This window comes from Phocoena sinus, chromosome 14, assembly GCF_008692025.1.
Source record: "Phocoena sinus isolate mPhoSin1 chromosome 14, mPhoSin1.pri, whole genome shotgun sequence".
Lineage (NCBI taxonomy): Eukaryota > Metazoa > Chordata > Mammalia > Artiodactyla > Phocoenidae > Phocoena > Phocoena sinus.
Genome location: NC_045776.1, coordinates 82,515,416 through 82,536,053, shown reverse-complemented (window position 1 = coordinate 82,536,053; position 20,638 = coordinate 82,515,416). Strand labels below are relative to the sequence as shown.

The window sequence follows — 20,638 nt, the reverse complement described above, 5'->3', positions numbered from 1 at the left end:
GCTGTGCGACGCGCCGGGTCTTAGCCCTTTTGTGCCATCCGGGTCTCTCGCGGGAGCGATTTCAGTGTTGCGAAGCGTTTAGGCGGCCGGTACTGTGGAGAGCGGCAAGTGGAGGTGCCGCCGTAGCGGCCAGGACTCTGGACTATGGCGGTAGGTGCCGAATCTGAGTTTAAAGTCAGGCATATTTTTTTGCTGCTCTGCAAAGAAGGGATGAACGGCTCCCAGAGCTGTTGTCGGGGCTAGTGTGTGGACAAGATGGCGCCGCGGCCTTCTTCTGCGCCCGCCATCATGGCTGCCGTAGGGAGGGGGAAAGAAGGCGGTGTCGATGGGGGTGGGGAGCCGCAGGGAGTGTCTTTTCTTCCAGAACTTTCCTCGTGTCTTTCCCAGTTTTATGTTCCTTTTGTCCCACAGAACTGACTCCAGTTTTGCTTACTCACCCTGGTTGGTGATTAATATTGAGTTTCGTTAGGGCTTGGGCATTTATGTTCGCGGTGGGAAAGGGCTGGGGAAGAGAGAAAAGGGATCAGGGGTCGTCTCTGAAAAGTATGGGGTCAAAAAGGAGGTGCCTGTAAGAGGTAGAACGTGAGAAGAGAGCAAGCGGTCTTGTAGCGATTATTTTGCCTACGCTCAGTGAGATGATTCTAGCTGCATAATTTCGGTTAGGGTGAACGTCCGTGTAAACCTTAGTTTATTCCTTAGTAAGCATCTAGGGAACGTGTTTCTCGAAGGGAGTAAAAATTCGACTTAATGAGAAGTCTTTGGAGCTACGAATTCTGACTGGCTCCGTTTCCGAAGTGGCTCCTGATGTAATCATTTTGAAGGTTTCGAGAAACATAATCAAAGCCCTAACATTGGCATTGTTACTTTAAATTTAAGAGCCCTTCATAGGCCCGTTAAATTTTAAATGAAAGCTACAGTTCTTAAATTACGTTTTCTGAGAAATTAAGCCTGCTTTGGTTATAAGATGCCCAATCCTGATGGATCGCATTATTGTGTGATTACTTCATTTTACTTATCCGGTCACAAGAAAAATGCAAACATTTTGCATTCTTTTCCATTGACTAAAAAGTTGTGTTTTCTCGTTTTCGAAGATAAATAGGACTAAAATAAATAGGACTGTTAAGAATAACGAAAAACTCGTACTCATCCGATCATTGGGGTATCTGGAAGTAGAAATTGTCTGCCCCTCCCACCCGCGCCCCCATACCTAATTGATTTGATTTAGAACCGGGTTTTTGATAACCGATTTGGAATCCTTGTTCAAACAGTTGGGCACATAATCTATTTAAACATTTTTTTGTTTAACTAGTGCTTTGGGCTTCTTAATCTACTTGAAAGAACAGTATTATTTTACTTGGGCTCAAATATTCAAAAAAAAATTCAGACCTTCGTTTCTGCAGCGCCTTGTTCAATAAAAAGACGATCCCCTCGAGATGTGGCCTAGTATTAAGTCCAATGTGCCGTCTTTGCACTGGAAAAAATTCTTATACTATGTCTTGAGTGCCATTGGGGTTTTAAAGAAGTGAATTTTAAGAAACCGTGGTGTTTTTCTAATAGAGAAAATGGTAGAGTGAAGGGCCTTTTTGCAGTTAGCATTTAAGATTTACACATAGGTCCGTACTAAATTGAAATCTTAGATATTTTCAGAGAAGTTTTAATACTCGATTTTATTTGGATATTTTTGTTATTCTACTATAATATATTCTCAAGGAAATAAAAGCTTCGGGTGAGCTAAGTGGCCCCCTATTATTCACATCTGTTTAGTGATACGATGGTTTTTGTTTTTGTCCTGTAGTGTGTTTTACAGATGAAAATGGCTGTTCTGTGTGAGTTATTAGCCCGTTTTACAGAGTGCCTTCCCTTAAGGGCATTTTACTAAGTGTAAGTTTACCAACACAGCACATCACAGACCTGTCAGAAATAATCCTTAAGAATAGTGATGAGGGGATTGACATACATACACTAAGATGTATAAAATGGATAACTAATAATCTGCTGTATAAAAAAATTAAATTAAAAAAAAAAAGAATAGTGATGAGGACTTCCCTGGTGGTCCAGTGGTTAAGACTCCACGCTTCCATTGCAGGGGGCACGGGCTGCATCCATGGTCGGGGAACTAAGATCCACGTGCCGCACAGTGAGGCCCCAAAAGAAAAAAGAATAGTGATGAGAACAAGAGTAAAAGAAAATGACCAATGTCAGTTGTGAAAATCAGAATCATCTTTAGTTGTGTGATATAGTGTCATGTATTATAATATTAGACAGCAAAGAGAGTACCATCTTACGTGAGTCAGCTAATGTTGCTGGATCTCATCTGTGAAATGAGAAAGTTGAGCTTGATTCTAAGAGATGAGAGCCTTTCTGCACAAAAATTTTATGATTCCAGAGATCACCCATACATAGAGAAGCATGTGTGCTGGAATGGGCCTCCCCAGTAATTAGGTGTTTCATCCTATAATATGTCTTTCATCCTAACTAACCTGTAAATCCTTTCCTTTTAATTTATTATTTTATTCCTAAAGTCTAACATCGAGTTAGGTGCATTTTTGACCATCAGAAAATAGTTGTTAAAATAATGTGACGTCTCACACTTCATTTGTTAAAGTACTCCCCATTTAGTTTACTTGGTGTTTGTTTTCTGGACTAATCTTCCTAAAGGAAGAAGTTCATTATCATGTGATTATTTCTCCTGCTGAAAATGTATAGTATATTCACTATTTACCCAATCCAGATCTTTTTTCTGTAAAGAGCAAGTTAGTAGATATTTTAGGCATTGTGGACCATGTGCAACATACAGTCTCTGTCACATTCCTTGCTTGCTTGTTTTAACAACCCTTTTAAAAATGTAAAAGTCATTCTTAGCTCAAGGGTGATACTTTGCTAACTCATGTGGTAAGTAATCAACTCCCTGGGGGTATTGACTATTTTTGTATTTCCTCTCTGGTTAGATGGGTTGCCAACGTCCACCTTCCACATATTACGGAAACTGTTTTCCCTGCCTTTTATCAGAATTTCACTCAGGAGAACATTTAGGTTTTAGTTTCTCCTTGAAGCTTTTTTTCTATGACTCTTTTTTTTTTTTTAATAAACTTATCATTGATTGATTGATTGATGCTTCGGGTCTTTGGTGCTGCGCAAGGGCTTTCTCTAGTTGCGCAGAGTGGGGGCTACTCTTCGTTGCAGTGCGCAGGCTTCTCATTGCGGTGGGTTCTCTTGTTCCGGAGCACTGGATTTAGGCACGCGGGCTCAGTAGTTGTGACTCACGGGCTGTAGAGCACAGGCTTAGTAGTTGTGGTGCACGGGCTTAGTTGTTCCGTTGCATGTTTGATCTTCCTGGACCAGGGCTCGAACCCATGTCCCCTGCTTTGGCAGGCAGATTCTTAACCACCGCACCACCAGGTAAGTCCCTCTATGACTCATTTAAATCAATTTAATGAAGGAACCTACTCTCCTAGGTAAATCAGGTCTTTGGGAAAGAGTGTGTACTCTTGACTATTTTAATTTTTTTAAATTTATATTGTGATAACTTATAAAATGCTTTAAAGCAGAAACAACTTAATGTTTCCATAGCCCAGAGCATATGTGAGGAGAGGCAGACCATATTTTGCAGCAGCACTGTGCCAAGGGGCTTTCATTAAAGAGGGTTAATGAAATTAAGATTGGGTTCTCAGATAGGTAAGTTAATTTTCTGTTGTTTTTTTTTTTTTTTTAATAATATTCTAGAAGCATTCTCTTTGCTTTTTAAGATTTTACAGTCTTAGGTCTTTTTAACCTTTAACAGCTCATTTTTAAATGCCTCTTTATGCTAATTTAAAATACAAGTATTGGTAAAGTCAACTAAATGAATTCATAGATCTAAAATGGACTATTTTCTCTGCTTGAATACTTAATGGAGATACTTGAAGCCCTATTTTCCCCTTCCCCCAATGTTTTGAAAGTTATACAAATAATGATTAAAAAAAATAAAGATGTATCCATTCAGTTACATGTGTCTCTGGTATTGGGTTAGTCAGTTTATTTATTGTTATTTCAATTTATTCAGGCCTACTTAGCAAGTACAAAGCATATTTAGCTACTTGAAAATCAGTTCTTCTGATTTCTTGACTTTCTTTATTTTTTAATTTTGTAAAACTCAAGGATAACTATCTTTCCTCCCTTCTCACTCTTTTAAGTAATTGGAAACATTTTAAGTGCAGTTAAGAATTTATAACCATTTTTCTTTAAACTTTTAGGCTAGTGATACAGAACGAGATGGACTAGCCCCAGAAAAGACATCCCCAGATAGAGATAAGAAAAAAGAGCAGTCCGATGTATCTGTTTCTCCCAGAGCCTCAAAACATCATTATTCAAGATCACGATCAAGGTCAAGAGAAAGAAAACGAAAGTCAGGTATGTGTAAGACATAAGTTTACTGATGTAATTAATATGTGTTCTTCCCATTGAGAAATGGATAGTGAAAAGTGCATTGGGAATTTTCTGGAGCATTTTTCAATTATGAGGAATACAAATGTCCTAATACAGGAATTTTATAACTTGTCAAAGACAGAATGTATGCTTAAATTTGTGTCACAATAACTGTTATCCCTCAGATGTTCAAATTTTATCCTTTCAACATAGGCAAAACAATATTTTGAAAGATGTAGTCTGGGCAGTGGTATATTCTGAACTTACTTAACATCTTTGATGTAAGTTACAAGAGCTTTTTTTTTTTTTTTTTTTTTTTTTTTTTTTGCACCACGTGGGCCTCTCACTGTTGTGGCCTCTCCCATTGCGGAGCATAGGCTCCAGATGCGCAGGCTTAGCGGCCATGGCTCATGGGCCCAGCTGCTCCGCAGCATGTGGGATCCTCCCGAACCAGGGCACGAACCCGTGTCCCCTGCATCGGCAGGCGGACTCTCAACCACTGGGCCACCAGGGAAGCCCACAAGAACATTTTTAACCTTGGTTTTCTTTTTAATGTTAAAATATTTCTGAAAGCAATAGTTTTTAGTGTTTTGAAATGCTCTTTATTTAGAGCATTTTTTTTAACTAGACTGATGTGGCATAGAAAGCATGATGTATTGCTAATGAATCAATACTTAAGTAGTTAAAAGAGAGATAGAATAGAAATGAGTTAAAAAGTTTCAAGACCTGGACTCTGGTTATTTATCCGTTGCACCCACAGATAGTCCATCTACAAAATGGTTCAAGTGTAATTTTTATGTATATGTTTGAAACTGTACAGTATCATAACTACTTTTTAATGGGAATTTTTCTAAACTGTAACATCTTTTTGACTACTTAAAAGACTCCAAATATAATTCAACCTGTTTGTTTTCTCTTGCATTCTTTGCTCCTTTTGTTCTTAATTGTTTTCCTCTATTAAGACCCTTTATAAGTTTGCTATGTAATAGGAAGCAAGATGAACTGGACAGAATGTTTTGTAAAATATAGAGAATCTGTGATAGGGGCTTCCCTGGTTGGCGCAGTGGTTGAGAGTCTGCCTGCCGATGCAGGGGACACAGGTTCATGCCCCGGTCCGGGAGGATCCTTCGTGCCGCGGAGCCTGTGCGTCTGGAGCCTGTGCTCCGCAACGGGAGAGGCCACAACAGTGAGAGGCCCGCGTACCGCAAAAAAAAAAGAATCTGTGACCACCTGAAAGACAAACTCTGTTTGTCATATGTCATGGAACATGGACTTGTGGAACTTTTTTTGCTTACTTATTTGATTATATTCTGGTTTGCTCAGATTGCTTGATTTATTTCAGATACATGAAGTATTACTGTAGTAGAATAATCCCACCCCTGCCATAAAAAAATAGTCTTTAGAGTTTGACTAGTAAATAGATTAGTTAGGCAAGTGGCCAGAAATGTTCTTTGTATGAGTTTTGGAATTTGTGTTTGAGGTGTTTCTGTACCATTATTTATGGTGAATTTTTGTGTGTTCACAGATAATGAAGGAAGAAAACACAGGAGCCGGAGCAGAAGCAAAGAGGTAATTAACACTTTGTAGTGAATAGGCACTTTAGAATACTTGTAAAGTATCTGGTAGAAATGTTTGTGTGAATATATGATACTGTCAAGGTAAGTACCAAAACTTGAAATTTAAAAGGTTTAATTCAGTTATAAAATAAGCATGATTTGGATTCATCATTTTTCAAGAAGATAGATGTTTATATGAAAAGTTCATTCAAAAACTATTAATGTTATGTTGTGAAAATATTCACAATAAAAATTTCATATGAAGAATATAACTGGTTTTTTAGGCCTGTCACACAGAGCTTCCATTAATCTGAGGTCCCGAGTCTCTTCATGCCTGACAACTGCTCAGGACTTTTAAATCGCAATCATCTTTAAGTAGCAATACTTTTAGATATCTATGGGCTACTTTTTCTTTATGGAAGATAATGAGAGTCCTTTTCATTAGTAAACTAGTTTGATTCCCTAAGAATAGTATTGAATTTTGAAATAAAAGTGTCAGTGAGGGACTGCTGGAAAGATGGCGGTGACACAAAACTTGAGGATAAAGAAAGGCAGCAGCTGTATTGCAGAGGAGTTAACTTGCCCACCTGAGAAGACAAGGAATGAGCCAACAAAGGAAGAGCAGAAGTAGAAGCCAAAAAGGGAGGAGAAGAGTCTCATGGGGGCTGGGCAAGGGACTCCTTAAACCACTGTGGGCAGGGACTTCACCTCTTCCCCTAATGGAAGCTCTGTTAAATTTTAATTTAGGAGAGTTTTTGTGAAAATGACTATTTTGTTTAGCTCACATGATAACATTTCTATAATAAATCATACTCAGCGTGCTAATGCGCGAAGAGACTGAACTGAAGACGCTGCAGACTCAGATAGCAAAATAATAAGCCTACTTCATGATAAGGTAACTATTAGTCATTCAAACTCCTATTTCCCTTAAGTATATCTTAAATCAGTTAAGGGTTTTAATGGTTTTTTTAAAAAATAATAATAGTAATGTTATGTTTGGAAAGCTGGTTTGAAATAAACTGAAACTTTTGCAAGCTTAATAACCACTTAAAGATTTTCCAGTTTGCCACCATATGGCAAAATCAAGGAAATAGTCTTTTATAAGCTCATATGGAGAACTGGCATTGAAACTAAAATTTAGCTGTGTCTCCAGGTCTCTTACTTTTCTGCAAAATAATAAATTACAGACTATGATCCTTTTCTGATGTATCACCATGCATGTTCTAAAATGTTTGACTAAGCTTTTTGTTTTTAAGAAAAGTTAATCTTGAGCGGAAGGAAATATGTGCTAAGGTCTATTCTGGGAAGCATGAGTTAAGTCCTGTTGTGGTGGAAAACGGTGCCCTGGGTGTCAGAAGAATATGGGGTCTGGGTTCAACTCTCCTAATATGTAGCTTTGTGACTTTAGATCTTAATTTAGTCATATATAAAGTAGGGGGAATTAGAAGATCTGAGTTTCCTTCCAGCTTTAAAATTGTGATTCTGAAATGTCCAGGATTTTAAGCTTTAGCTACAAGATGGATTTGACAAATCTTAATGGGGGGAAATCAAATGTTTAGCACTTCCTAATTCAGTATGTGAGTGTAGGATGGAGACTTGATCATACAATTAATTTAGCTCAGTCTCTGAATGCATATGTTGTGAAAGCAAAAGCCTTGGTTTTTATAATCGTTCAGAATATGGGCGAAGTATGTATTATATAATGGTAGAGGGATTAATTGTGTTACACCTAGTTTGATTTCATAAAAATTAAAACAGATATGGTTGCCATTTTCTACCCTAGGTACATGAAGTGTAATAGAACTCCAAGCCTGTTGGGATATTGCAAGATGAAAAGTGATTGCTTCACAGTTTAGGATTGGGAGAAAAATCAAGAGCCGTCTTTAAGAAAGGATGTGGCAGTATAGCTATAAAAAGGACACTTAACTTCGTGTAAAGTAATTTGAAGTTGCTAGAAGATATTAATACTTAGATTAATTTTACTTAGTTACCTAATTGGAAATGCATTTTTCTGGTGCATTTCTTTGTGTCCTTATCTTCGTTATTGTTAACTTTTAAAACTTAATATTATGTACTCTGGATTTAGAAGTTGTTGTATATACGTGTCTGTTTCTCTAAAAGGTTTGTTGGAAAATTGAAAAAACTTTGATACATGTGTACTTCCCTCTTAGATAAAAGAAACATCAGGGATTCCTCTTTTTCTGAAATAGTGGTTTTTCGATATTATTGACATTGAAAGTTATTGTTTTGATTGTGGTATTGAAAGTATTTGGGGGTGGAAACTGCATTTGGGGGGGTTTATAAAGAAAAAGTAAAATTAGTAATATACATCTGCAACATTTGGGTGATGTGAAACTAGATCTTTTTTTAAATTTGCCACACACTCCTAAGGTTACTAATGTTGCATCACAACATTTTTGCTACTGATACCCATACTAACTCTCTTTGTTGCACTATTTTCCTGAAAGAACCAACTTCTTCTTAAAACAGGCAAGAAGACATGAATCCAAAGATAAATCCTCTAAGAAACACAAGTCTGAGGAACATAATGACAAAGAGCATTCTTCTGATAAAGGAAGAGAGCGGCTAAATTCATCTGAAAATGGTGAGGACAGACACAAACGCAAAGAAAGAAAGTCATCAAGAGGCAGAAGTCATTCAAGGTCTAGGTCTCGTGAAAGGTAAGTAGTTTTTCCTAAGTTAATGCCTTCTAAAGAATTCCTAAGTTACATAAAGGTTTGCATTAATGGAGCAACACCCAAAAAAATCTTAGCTAGAAAATTGGTATTTTTAACTTTCTGAGTTGTCTGTCACAGTGAAAAAATTTTTGCTGAATTATGTTTATATAGTTTGCCAATATCATAATCCTTTTACATTGCTGGTGCAGGATTCGTTTGCTGCTGAACTCTAGTCTAGGTTTTATTTAGGTATGGGTTAAAAGATTTTTGAGAAATGGGTCATGGTTCAAATTTTTGTGGCTTTTTTGTTGTGTTTTAGGAAACCAGTGTCCGCAACATACTTTGCGGATTTCTGTGGGGAATATGTGTGTGGTATCAGATTTGGTCAAAAATTTTCAGTAGTAGAATAACTTGATTGTTACTCTTAGAAATAGTTTGGTTCAGCAGTAGACTTCAGGCTATTAAACAGAATCTTAAATTGGGGTAGGAAACATTGCTTTTTTGACATTACCAGTTTATTGTGTTCCCTGTAAGTAACTACAAATTTATGTACTTGAATTTCAGGCGTCATCGTAGTAGGAGCAGAGAGCGGAAGAAGTCAAGATCCAGGAGTAGGGAGCGGAAAAAGTCAAGATCCAGAAGCAGAGAGAGGAAGAAATCACGATCCAGAAGCAGGGAGAGAAAACGTCGGATCCGATCTCGTTCCCGCTCAAGATCAAGACACAGACATAGGAGTAGAAGCAGGAGTAGGACAAGGAGTAGAAGTCGGTAGGTATTCATCATCTTGAATAAAATCAAACAGACCCCTCACAGGGTCTGTTCAGTCAGGCTTAGAAAGGTTAAGTAACTTGCTCAAGAAGCCCAACATCATACAGTTCTTAAATAGTAAAGCTGGGACCTGGTTCCAAATGCATCTGAAAGCAAAGTCAGTACGTGTGCTTAATCCACCGTACTGGTTATACTCTCTCAGATACTCAGAAAGATGAGCTTATAAATTCACACTTGTCTTGATTGGAAGGAAATTTTGATTTGTTTAGGCGGGAAATACAATAAAGAGCATTTAATTATAAATATTCAGAGAATATGTTTATTCTCTACTAATATTAGTTACTAATAGTGTGTTATATCTGTATTCACAGATACTGGTAATAAAGTTAATGTGAAAGCTTCTTTGTTAATTTATTGTTCATTAAGTCAAATAGTCTAAAAGAATGAAATATGGGTAAAAGTGTACTTTGGCTTATAATAACTTGGTTTGTCACTTGTTTGATCATTTTTTCAGTTTTTAATCATTGGTTTTAGTGTGTAATAGTTGCCTAAATTGAACTTTACCAGTTAGGCGATATAGTCAATCTAAAGTAAATGGTAATTTCACCATTAATTACCATTGTTTTTTGGTTTTTGGTTTTTGTGTTTTTTTGCGGTACGCGGGCCTCTCAGTGTTGTGGCCTCTCCCGTTGCGGAGCACAGGCTCCGGACGCGCAGGCTTAGCGGCCATGGCTCATGGACCCAGCCGCTCTGCGGCATGTCGGATCTTCCGGGACCGGGGCACGAACCCGTGTCCCCTGCATCGGCAGGCGGACTCCCAACCGCTGCGCCACCAGGAAAGCCCTGTTTTTGTTTTTTTTTAATCACCATTTGGGCAATTCAGGTCATTATTTATGGCATTTCTAGTTTTAACCACTGATACCTTTTATTCTAATCAATGACTATTTTTAATTCTAATTTTGTTTTCGTGATTTATATTTTTGAAAACATTTACAAGTTAATTCATTGTACATTAGAATACTAGGACCATTTAACTTATCAATCCCACTAGTAGGAATTTATCCTACCTATTGACTTACACAAGTGTAAAATGACTAACGTACAAGTCTAGCGTTTGCAACATTGGGTGTAATAGCAAAAGATTGGAAACAACCTAAATGTCCATCTGAAACAGGGATGGTTAAGTGAATTTATAGAAACTAGTCTTATATACAAGGAACTTGGTGTGCCTATGGAAGGTGTACAACAGAGGTGGAATGGAAGGGGTTCAAAATATATTTCCTAGACCAGTTTAATTTTTATTGAACTATGTAACTGTAATTTATTTTGATTCAATAAAATAATTATTACTTGGCCATACTGAGACATGTAAAATATGATTTATTAAAGAGATAGAAAGAAGAGAATTGAAAAACCGAGAAGATTTAGCAGAAGTTTAAGCCGAACTCCTAGCCCACCTCCTTTCCGAGGCAGAAACACAGCAATGGATGCACAAGAAGCTTTAGCTAGGAGGTGTGTATATTTTTTATTCAATACATTTTTTTCTCCTTTTCATCTTGAGGTAGATATTCAATTGTGTGGACCAAATGAATGCTTTCAGAGGATAATTCAAATAATTAAATCTAGCCATAACTACTGTGGCAGTTTTGTGATACAGAACTGTATTAAGTGGTTTGTTAATTCCCATCTTTAATTTGCTTATTTGCACAACTGGAAAGAGTATTTCTTCAACAGTTTCTCTTTTTTCTTCATGATTAACTAATTCATTTTTCTCAAGTCTAGACTCGAATATTTTCAGTTGGCCATTGGAACTTTTTAAAAAATCTTAAATGTGATCTAATAACTGTTAATTTTGCATCTAAAACTGCTTTGTCTTTACCTTCTTTGTTCTTCCTTAAGAAAAGTCTCTGAAACAATAAGTAGAATTCTGTCAGTAGTTTTCCTATTTTGAAGGTGGCGAATAATAAGCCAGTTCATTTGATCTTAAAGTTTTTACTGCTGTGATAGCATAGGAAGATCATTGTATTTTTAAATTTTCTAATGTTTCAAAGATGGGTGATTGTGGGACCACACACAGCAGGGCTGTCTAACCGAAATCTGCAAAACCATTGAAAGAACTGCCTCATAGAGGCAAGAAGTAAAGTAAAATCCAAGCCCTTGTTTGCAGGTTTTCCCATATTCTAAAAAACTAAAATCTTTTGATTTTGATTTTTTTTTTTTTATGAAATTGAGTTTGTATTTTTTTTTCATTACAAAAATACAGTTATCACAATGTAACCTGATGGGCTGCTGCCCTGTGAACCCAGCCTGGCAGAAACTCCAGCTGAACAGCAGCAGCAGCAAAGGTGTGAGCTCACCCCTTCTCCATTCCATTCACCTTAGTGAATGGTATTGATTCCAAACCTGCAGTGGCCACTTAAAATATACAGCCAGTAGCTGTCAGTTACTTTCTTACTGAAACTAAAATCAACAGAATTAGGAAATAATTTTCTACAATATCTGAACTAATTTATAAAGAATGGTCCATTAACTTTGATCATGAATTTTTTTAAGCCCTAAAGTTTATTCTTGTTTACTCTTAAGTTTATTGTATTTAAAATTTTGGATTATACTAAAGTTGAATCTATAACTAGCATCTAAAACTTTAATTTAGTCTACTTAGTGATTTTCAGATGACAATTTTTAAAACTGCTTTGGAAATACTTTTATTTATGAACCTATGTTTTAACATTAATCCTAATCAGAAACTTCTTTCTGATTAGGACAAATTCAAGGCTGTACTACTTGTCTTTCTTTCATGTGTGCTCAATAGAAGGGAACAAAATTATAGATTGTTATCCTTTTATGTGAATTATGACAATTGTTAAAGCAAATGTCAATTTTCTACTACTGTATTTTACCTGTAGTGCCCACTGCTCCCCTCCCCCAAGAAACTTTTTCCCCAATCCTTGCCCCTTTATACTATAGAGGAGGGAGAGGGTGGTGTTTAACTTATGATTGGTAAATCAAGAAATCTTTGGAAGAAAAGGGCTTTCTCTTTCAGGAACTCACTGTGAAGATAACATTACTTACCATTTGTGATATACCAGATAGATACCTACTTGACAGCACATTTTGTTTAGTGTGTGTATTCAGTGGTGAATTCAGTGTGAATCAGAATTCGTTTTTGGGGATGAATTTGTGTTTCACGTTTTCAGTTCCTTTGCTAATAATTTCTTTACCTCCTAATAGTAATTTTCTAATATTTAGGTTTTTTCCCCCCGTTTTATTAGATTATAGAGAATGGCAGGGTTTGCTTGCCCTTTTTTAAATTTTATTTTTGGCTTTTTAATTTTCACTGATTTAGAGACTAATAAAGTCTGTTTATATAAAAATCATTTGCATGCTTTGATTGGCCTTAATCCTGTATCGGCCTCCCTTAAGAAGCATTTAGGTAGTTCTATAAATTATTGCATGTACCCTAAGATTTACTCAGCTTTCAATATGTTTTCTCAATGTCTCAATTTGCAAGATTTAATTTTATCCTTCTCCTGTAACCAGCACTGATGAAGATTGAATAACTTTTATCTCATAACCATTTTAATGACTGTGGGAACTGTATATAAAAGCTACTAGAGTTGTTGGCTATTCAGTGAAATTAAAAATGTTTTAAACCAGTAGTGAAATATTATCTAATTGTGACTGATACCATCTTAAGAATGATTGCTTTTTTTCCCACATGCAGATATCAATTTGGGGAAGGTATTAAATTTATTTAAAATTCTATATAAAGTGTTTTATGCCTACATATGTATACATAAAGAGATAAATGTTGGCTTTATATATTGATATTTTTATTTATTTAAATTGTCTTTGACAGGTTGGAAAGGGCAAAGAAATTACAGGAACAGCGAGAAAAGGAAATGGTTGAAAAACAAAAACAACAGGAAATAGCTGCAGGTAATTTTTGTTTTCTTTATTATGGAAGTATGGCAGTATTTATAGAACATTTGAAAAGTTCAGGAAAAGTAATAGGAAGAGAATCATGTGTGATCCCTTCTACCCGTCAGTATGCTGTAGATCAGTATGCTGTAAATTACTAATTGAATTGGGAACATGTTATTTTTAGTGTTACTTTTGTACCTCATAAAACTTTTTTTGCACTGTATTTCTGATTTGGTCAATGTAGATAATTTTGAAAAGTGAATAGTGACTATTCTTGTTCATGTAGCAGTTTAGCCATCACTGCATATGTCTTTTAGTTATGATTTTGGAAATGCAGTTTATTAAAGATGATGAACTGGAGTATGTATTATGTCTTACTATTAAAAATCAAGTTTTAGGCATAACACAGACACACTGCCTGTGGATGATTTAAAGGTGATCAGAGAGATCCTGTATGAAATGTAATCTGGAAGGTAGAAGTAACAGACCTGGCACTTAACTTTTATAGGACTTGGGCCTAGTATGATAAGTGTGTATAATACCTGTTAAATAGTTTTAAATGTTTCTTGTGAGTTTCAGATTAGATGTTGTGAGATTGTTTTGTGAGCTATAAAGAACCATACAAAGAAAAGTCAATGTATTAAAAGTTTAGCGACAGTCACTAGTTCATTTCCATTGAAATCATACACCTTTATCCTATTTGCAGGATTCCCTTTATCCTCAGAAGTAAGTGAACTTTAAGTATATATAAGGGATCATATACAGAAATGTCTAGTGATGAATACATTAATATTTGCTAAAATGTTATTGCTTTATAAGCTTAACACAGTCATTTTCTATTTGGTGAAAATATTCTGCTTTTTTGCAGATTAGTAGCTCTTATATATAAATAATGTATTACTGTAAATTAGGAGGTTTGTTTTGGTTAAAATCCATACTTATTTCCTCTTCAGCAGCTGCAGCTACCGGAGGTTCTGTTCTCAATGTTGCTGCCCTATTGGCATCAGGAACACAAGTAACTCCTCAGATAGCTATGGCAGCTCAGATGGCAGCCTTGCAGGCTAAAGCTTTGGCAGAGACCGGAATAGCTGTACCTAGCTATTACAACCCAGCAGCTGTGAATCCAATGAAATTTGCTGAACAAGAGAAAAAAAGGAAAATGCTTTGGCAAGGCAAGAAAGAAGGAGTAAGTTCTCTTATTCTCCTTTTTTGTCATTGATTCCTCAGCTTAGAAAAACAAACTTGGATTGGAAAAGATTAGTTTGGGTTTATCTTTCTTCTGAGAGCCTGACTGGAATAATTTAATTTGCTGCAATTATTAATTCTGGGGGGGAAAATGCACGATCTAAGTCAGGCTTTCAGAGAAAACCAATATTGCCCTACATTTATTAAGGGGAAAGAGTTGGTTCCTTAGCTTAGATTTTTTTTTCATATTATTAAGGTGATTATAAATTCCATTGGTGGAATGCCATAAATGCTATTGTTTTTCTACTAAGACTATATTATGGGAAGATCTAGTATCATAATACAAGGTATTTAAATTTTACATATGCTAAAAATTCATTGTTTTTTTAACAGGACAAATCCCAGTCTGCTGAAATATGGGAGAAATTGAATTTCGGAAACAAGGACCAAAATGTCAAATTTAGGAAATTAATGGGTATTAAGGTGAGTTATACACTTTGTAATAAAGTTTATGTTATTTTATATTTTTAGGGTAACTTGGTTCTCAACTTAAACATTATTTCAGTGATGTGTCATCTCTGGGTACTTTCTAGTGCTCTTTCATTTGTGTTCTCTACATTAACTTCACAGAATTAACCAATAAATTATCACTAGTCAACAATACAAATTGTTAAAAAAAATTTTTTTTTTAAGGAGATGTTGGGGGTAGGAGTTTATTTATTTATTTGTTTTTGCTGTGTTGGGTCTTCATTTCTGTGCGAGGGCTTTCTCTGGTTGTGGCAAGTGGGGGCGACTCTTCATCGCGGTGCGCGGGCCTCTCACTGTCGCGGCCTCTCATTGCGGAGCACAGGCTCCAGACGCGCAGGCTCAGTAGTTGTGGCTCACGGGCCTAGTTGCTCCACAGCATGTGGGATCCTCCCGGACCAGGGCTTGAACCCGTGTCCCCTGCATTAGGCAGATTCTCAACCACTGCGCCACCAGGGAAGCCCCAAATTGTTAAATTTGATTAAAACATTTGTTGAGGGACTTCCCTGAAGCTCCAGTGGTTAAGACCCCACACTTCCATTGTAGGGGATGTGGGTTCAATCCCTGGTCGGGGAACAAAGATCCCACATGCTGTGCAGCATGGCCAAAACATAAGAAATAAAACAGTTGTTGATTGTTACTGCGTGTTTATGCCTTAAGCAAACCTTGTTCAAAATCATAAGCTTTTCTTAGTAAATTTAAAAAAAAAAATTGTAAAAAGGAATTAATTTGCTTTTAAAAATGCCCGTTTAGGGCTTCCCTGGTAGCACAATGGATAAGAATCTGCCTACCAATGCAGGGGACAGGGGTTCAATCCCTGGTCCAGGAAGATCCCACATGCCGCAGAGCAACTAAGCCCGTGTGCCACAACTACTGAAGCCCACGCACTGTGCTCCACAACAAGAGAAGCCTGCGCACCACAAAGAAGAGTAGCCCCCGCTCGCTGCTACCCTGCATGCAGTAACAGTGACCCAACATGCCCCCCCAAAAATTAATTAATTAAATTGCCCATTTAAATGGAATATTACTCAGCCATAAAAGGGAATGAAACAGTTATTTGTAGTGAGGTGGATGGAACTAGAGTGTGTCATACAGAGTGAAGTAAGTCAGAAAAAGAAAAATACCATATGCTAACGCATATATATGAAATCTAAAAATTGGTACTGATGAACCTAGTGGTAGGGCAGGAATAAAGATGTAGACGTTGCAAACGGACTTGAGGACATGGGGTGGGTGGGGGTAGGGGAGGCTGGGACGTAGTGAGAGAGTGGCATTAACATACATACACTACCATATGTAAAATGGATGGCTAGTGAGAAGCTGCTGCAAAGCACAGGTAGATAAGTTTGGTGCTTTGTGATGCCCTAGAGGAGTGGGATAGGGAGGGTGGGAGGGAGGCTCAGGAAGGAGGGGATATGGGGATATATGTATGCATATGGATGATTCACTTTGTTATACAGCAGAAACTAACACAACATCGTAAAGCAGTTATACTCCAATAAAGATGTATAAAAAGAAAAAATGCCCATTTAAGGTTAACTATACTTGGTATGGGGTTGGACTTTCTTAATTTTTTTCAAGGAAGTGTTTTGTTTGAGTTTTTTTGTGGGTTTTTAAAAAAATAATTAATTTGGCTGTGCCAGGTCTTAGTTGCAGCAAGCGGGATCTTTTAGTTGCGGCATGCGAACTCTTAGCTGCAGCATGTGGGATTTAGTTCCCTGACCAGGGGGCTGAACCCAGGTCCCCTGCATTGGGAGCACAGAGTCTTAGCCACTGGACTACCAGGGAAGTCCCAAGGAAGGTTTTAGGTTTTACACAACAACCTGGTAAGGTCGACAAATGTTCAGATATTGGTTATTACTAAGGGAGTTGGTTTTTCATTGAAGGGATATTTGGTTTAAACTCCATCCCCATTTTCTCCTTCACTTTTCCCTAGATGCTTTATTTATTTTTGGCTGCATTGGGTCTTCATTGCTGCACGCGGGCTTTCTCTAGTTGCCACGAGCGGGGGCTACTCTTCGCAGCGGGATGCAGGCTTCTCATTGCAGTGGCTTCTCGTTGTGGAGCGTGGGCTTCAGTAGTCGTGTCGCACGGGCTCAGTTGCTCCATGGCATGTGGGATCTTCCCAGACCAGGGCTTGAACCCTTGTCCCCTGCATTGGCACGTGGATTCTTAACCACTGCACCCCCAGGGAAGTCCCTGGCCTGTTCTACATGTTCTTTCTTGGGCCCACTGAATGATTTTTGTTATGTCCTGCTCTATCCCAGTACCTAGAATGAACATTGCCTTGAATTCCATAGGTGCTGAATGAATGAATGGAAGCTAAGTGAGGTCAAATATGTACTGCAAAAATGTGATGTAGTAGTACTTCTTAAGGGAGAGAAGCACTTTTTATTCCTAAGTGAATTCATTTTAATAGTATATTTTGTGTCTGTTATTTAGAGTGAAGATGAAGCTGGATGTAGCTCCGTTGATGAAGAAAGTTACAAGACATTGAAACAGCAGGAAGAAGTATTCAGAAATCTAGACGCTCAGTATGAAATGGCAAGATCACAAACCCACACACAAAGAGGAATGGGATTGGGTTTTACATCATCGATGCGAGGAATGGACACAGTTTGAAGAAAATCACACTTTATACTTGGGACTTTTATAGACTTCTGGTTCTGATGTCAGGTCCTTGTTCACCAAACAGCTGGCATTCTAGCTTGCATGGGTGTTGCATTGACTTTAATTTATTGAAAAATATGATTTTTTGTAAATATCAGATCAGTGATACTGGTGTTAGTGTTGTAATCAGGTTAAACCCGCTTCCATTAAACTTGACAGGACTATAGAAGGACAATATTTTTTAGTTAATGAATTCTACTTTTCAAATATATAAAAGCTGCAGATGGGATAAAATCTCATACATGGATTTTTGGTGTCCACTGTCTTGTGTACTTTTGTACTTAACCTTGTACAGTTATTTTCATCTCTTGAAACATGAAAGAAATGTTATGTAGATGTTCTTTAGAAGATCTGGCCATTTGGTACATAATCCAGCACAAATAGGCTGGGTGGTGATGATAATAAAAATGGTTTTCTCAAAACTCGTGTTAATTTAAGTTACCTGGAATTCTTATTTGAATTTGTCTTATGGTTTCTGTAGCATTTTGCAATTTCTAGTGGAAGACACTGGCTAGAAATTCCGTTGTTTTTTTTTTTTTTAAGAATTATGCTATAGGCAATACCATGGTGAGCAAAAATGTAAAAGGAAGTTGGGAGGAGTGAAAAAACTTAGTAAAATAATACTGTTTTCCTACTATTATAAGGGACAGAACTGGTGTACAGTATTTGTTAAATATTCCATTATGTTATTCAGGAAATAGATTAATACATTAAAGGGATGTAAGCACTTTTATTTTAATAAAGTGCCTTATAACAAGTTCTTTGTATGCCCTTTCCTCATTATCCCTTTTGAATTGTCTAACCTGAAGTACTAAAACAGAAAACAACTTTGTCACTAAATTGATTAAATTTAGGGCATAGTTCTGGTGGAAGGAGGGGACTACAGAACTTGTACTTCATTTGCTTTCATTACAACAAATTCATAATTTTTAGCTTTCACTGGAAAAATCCTTTGAAAAACATCTCCACAATGTAGTAGCACAAGGGAAGACTGCTTAATGTGTTTTGGTAAATGTTTGGTTTTCCCAGAGCACAATTATTTTGGGGAGAGATGGCTCTTAATGCTTCAGCAACAAAGTCAAGTTTCTGAGGAAATAACACCATGGTTTTTCACTTTGGAGTCATCCCAAATTCACATTTTCCTGGTGAGCTGTACCTTCTGAAATCTGTTTCATTAAGAGTGTTTTTGGGGGAAAAAAGAATGATTGGGGGCCTGTAATGCAGTGTGGATATGAAAAGCACACATTGAACTGCTTCCTGTGTTTTTCTGTGGTATTTTAGGAGCTGGCCATACACGATGAATGATATGGTCCATCCTGTACTCATTTAGTAATTTAAAGAATTTTTATAGCTAATTTTAAACAGGAAACTAATTTTGATTCATTTAGTATGGATTCATTTAGTATGTCTAAAATAATTGTTAGGTAATCAGTATTCTTAGTAGAGATTTTACATTCTTACTTGCATGCTTGTTTTTGAAATCCAGGGGGTATTTTACATTTTAACATCCCAGTTGGGACTAGTCATATTTAAAGTTATTAATAGCTACATACAGCCAGGGGAAACCATCCTGGACAATGCAGATTTAGAGGGAGGCATATAGGTAATTGCAATTTGCATAATTAAATTTTATGAAGCAATTATTGGAATCCTGGGGGTGGGGGACAGTTAACTGCTTGGCTCAATTTGAAATGAGTTTGTAGGGAAGCATTTATATGCTTAAAACTTTTTTCCCCCTTTTTTCTGGCTGTTACTGTGCTTTCCGTGTCCAAAGCCTGGTACTCCACCATGGATGTTTTGGGCTTTACTCTTGTATGCGACGGGAACATAAGTTGCTGTCCAGGAGATTCTTTCAAGACATGGTAGTAAGACAAGACCACACTATTTGAGGCAAGGTTTTGATGAGCTTTGTGAGAGCAACTGGCTTGGAGGATAAGAAAATTCAAAGATGATGTTTCCAATTTGGGTGATCATTGATGGTGATTAAATTAGAAAAATACTATAGTAGGTTGGTAGAAGGAGATAGAAGCAGAAATTAAGTTGTATTATATATCATTCCAAGTTAATTTCATGGCCAAAAGATGATTTAAGTATATACTTAAATATAGTTTCTCAGGGGCCCTCTCCTAGTTCTCCCACTGGCTGTGCATCAGTTTCTGTAGTTGTCTCATCCTAAATCCCAGCCCTCTAGGGCTCAGTCCTAGACTTCCTTCCCACTCTGTTCTTCACTATGCAGTCTCATTCTCTATCATCTTTGTATTTACTTTCCATAAAAATTTGAACCAGCCAAATGCTAATCTTTAGTTCAATCCTCTTTGGAGCTTAGCCAAATATCTGTGTAATATACACCTCCACTGAGCCCGAAAATTTTACCTTCAATATACTAGAGCTTCAAAAATTTCTTCCACTACTCTAGTTACTTACCTAACTAGAGTTATATACGGATAAAATTGTTTATAAGGATAAAATTGCCTCAAGGTACCACATAGCCAAAATGGAACTCACCCTTTACTCCCAAACCTGGTCAACATCAAATGATTTTTTTCTCTATCTCAAATGATCACTTATTTAACCAGTTTCTTAAGTCAGAATCCTGGCAAATAATTCACCACCCTTTTCTCTCATTCCCTATATACAAACCTTCAGTTATCTCTGTTGCTTTAATTTTATCTTTTAAATATTCTCTATTAAATATCAACCCTTCACTATTGCCACTATCCTAATCCAAGCTAACATTTGTTGATCTTATTACAAAAATCTATCAGTCTACTAGATTTGGAATTCTACGTTTGCTCCATCACCAGTCCTTTTCCTATCATGCCATCAGGACCATCTTACCAAAATGAAAATTTGTGGGTCATAGACCCACCACTTGTTTAAAATGTTGAAATGACTTGCCAGTTTGGAGGTGGAGACAATGTCCCTAAT

At 36.9% G+C, this 20,638-nt stretch overlaps 1 protein-coding gene across 13 annotated transcripts; it reads left to right on the top strand.

Moving 5' to 3' along the window:
• The first annotated feature begins 6 nt into the window (after positions 1–6).
• RSRC2 (arginine and serine rich coiled-coil 2) lies at positions 7–18,467 on the top strand. Of its 13 annotated transcripts, XR_004353105.1 has the most exons (13): positions 12–150; positions 1,796–1,881; positions 3,571–3,675; positions 4,233–4,389; positions 5,930–5,973; positions 6,778–6,855; positions 8,451–8,641; positions 9,203–9,406; positions 10,796–10,918; positions 13,266–13,345; positions 14,284–14,516; positions 14,909–14,998; positions 17,483–18,467. XR_004353105.1 is itself a non-coding variant. In XM_032654024.1 (12 exons), the coding sequence occupies exons 5-12, from the start codon at positions 6,848–6,850 to the stop codon at positions 17,660–17,662; spliced, it is 1,131 nt and encodes a 376-aa protein (XP_032509915.1). In that variant the 5' UTR covers positions 17–150; positions 3,571–3,675; positions 4,233–4,389; positions 5,930–5,973; positions 6,778–6,847; the 3' UTR covers positions 17,663–18,467. The 13 variants fall into 13 exon arrangements, 7 of the variants coding, with proteins under 7 accessions (XP_032509912.1, XP_032509911.1, XP_032509913.1 ...); XR_004353107.1 differs by lacking the exons at positions 1,796–1,881; positions 3,571–3,675 and adding an exon at positions 11,670–11,751 and having other exon boundaries at positions 14–150; positions 8,429–8,641; XM_032654024.1 differs by lacking the exon at positions 1,796–1,881 and having other exon boundaries at positions 17–150; positions 8,429–8,641.
• Positions 18,468–20,638: the final 2,171 nt, after the last annotated feature.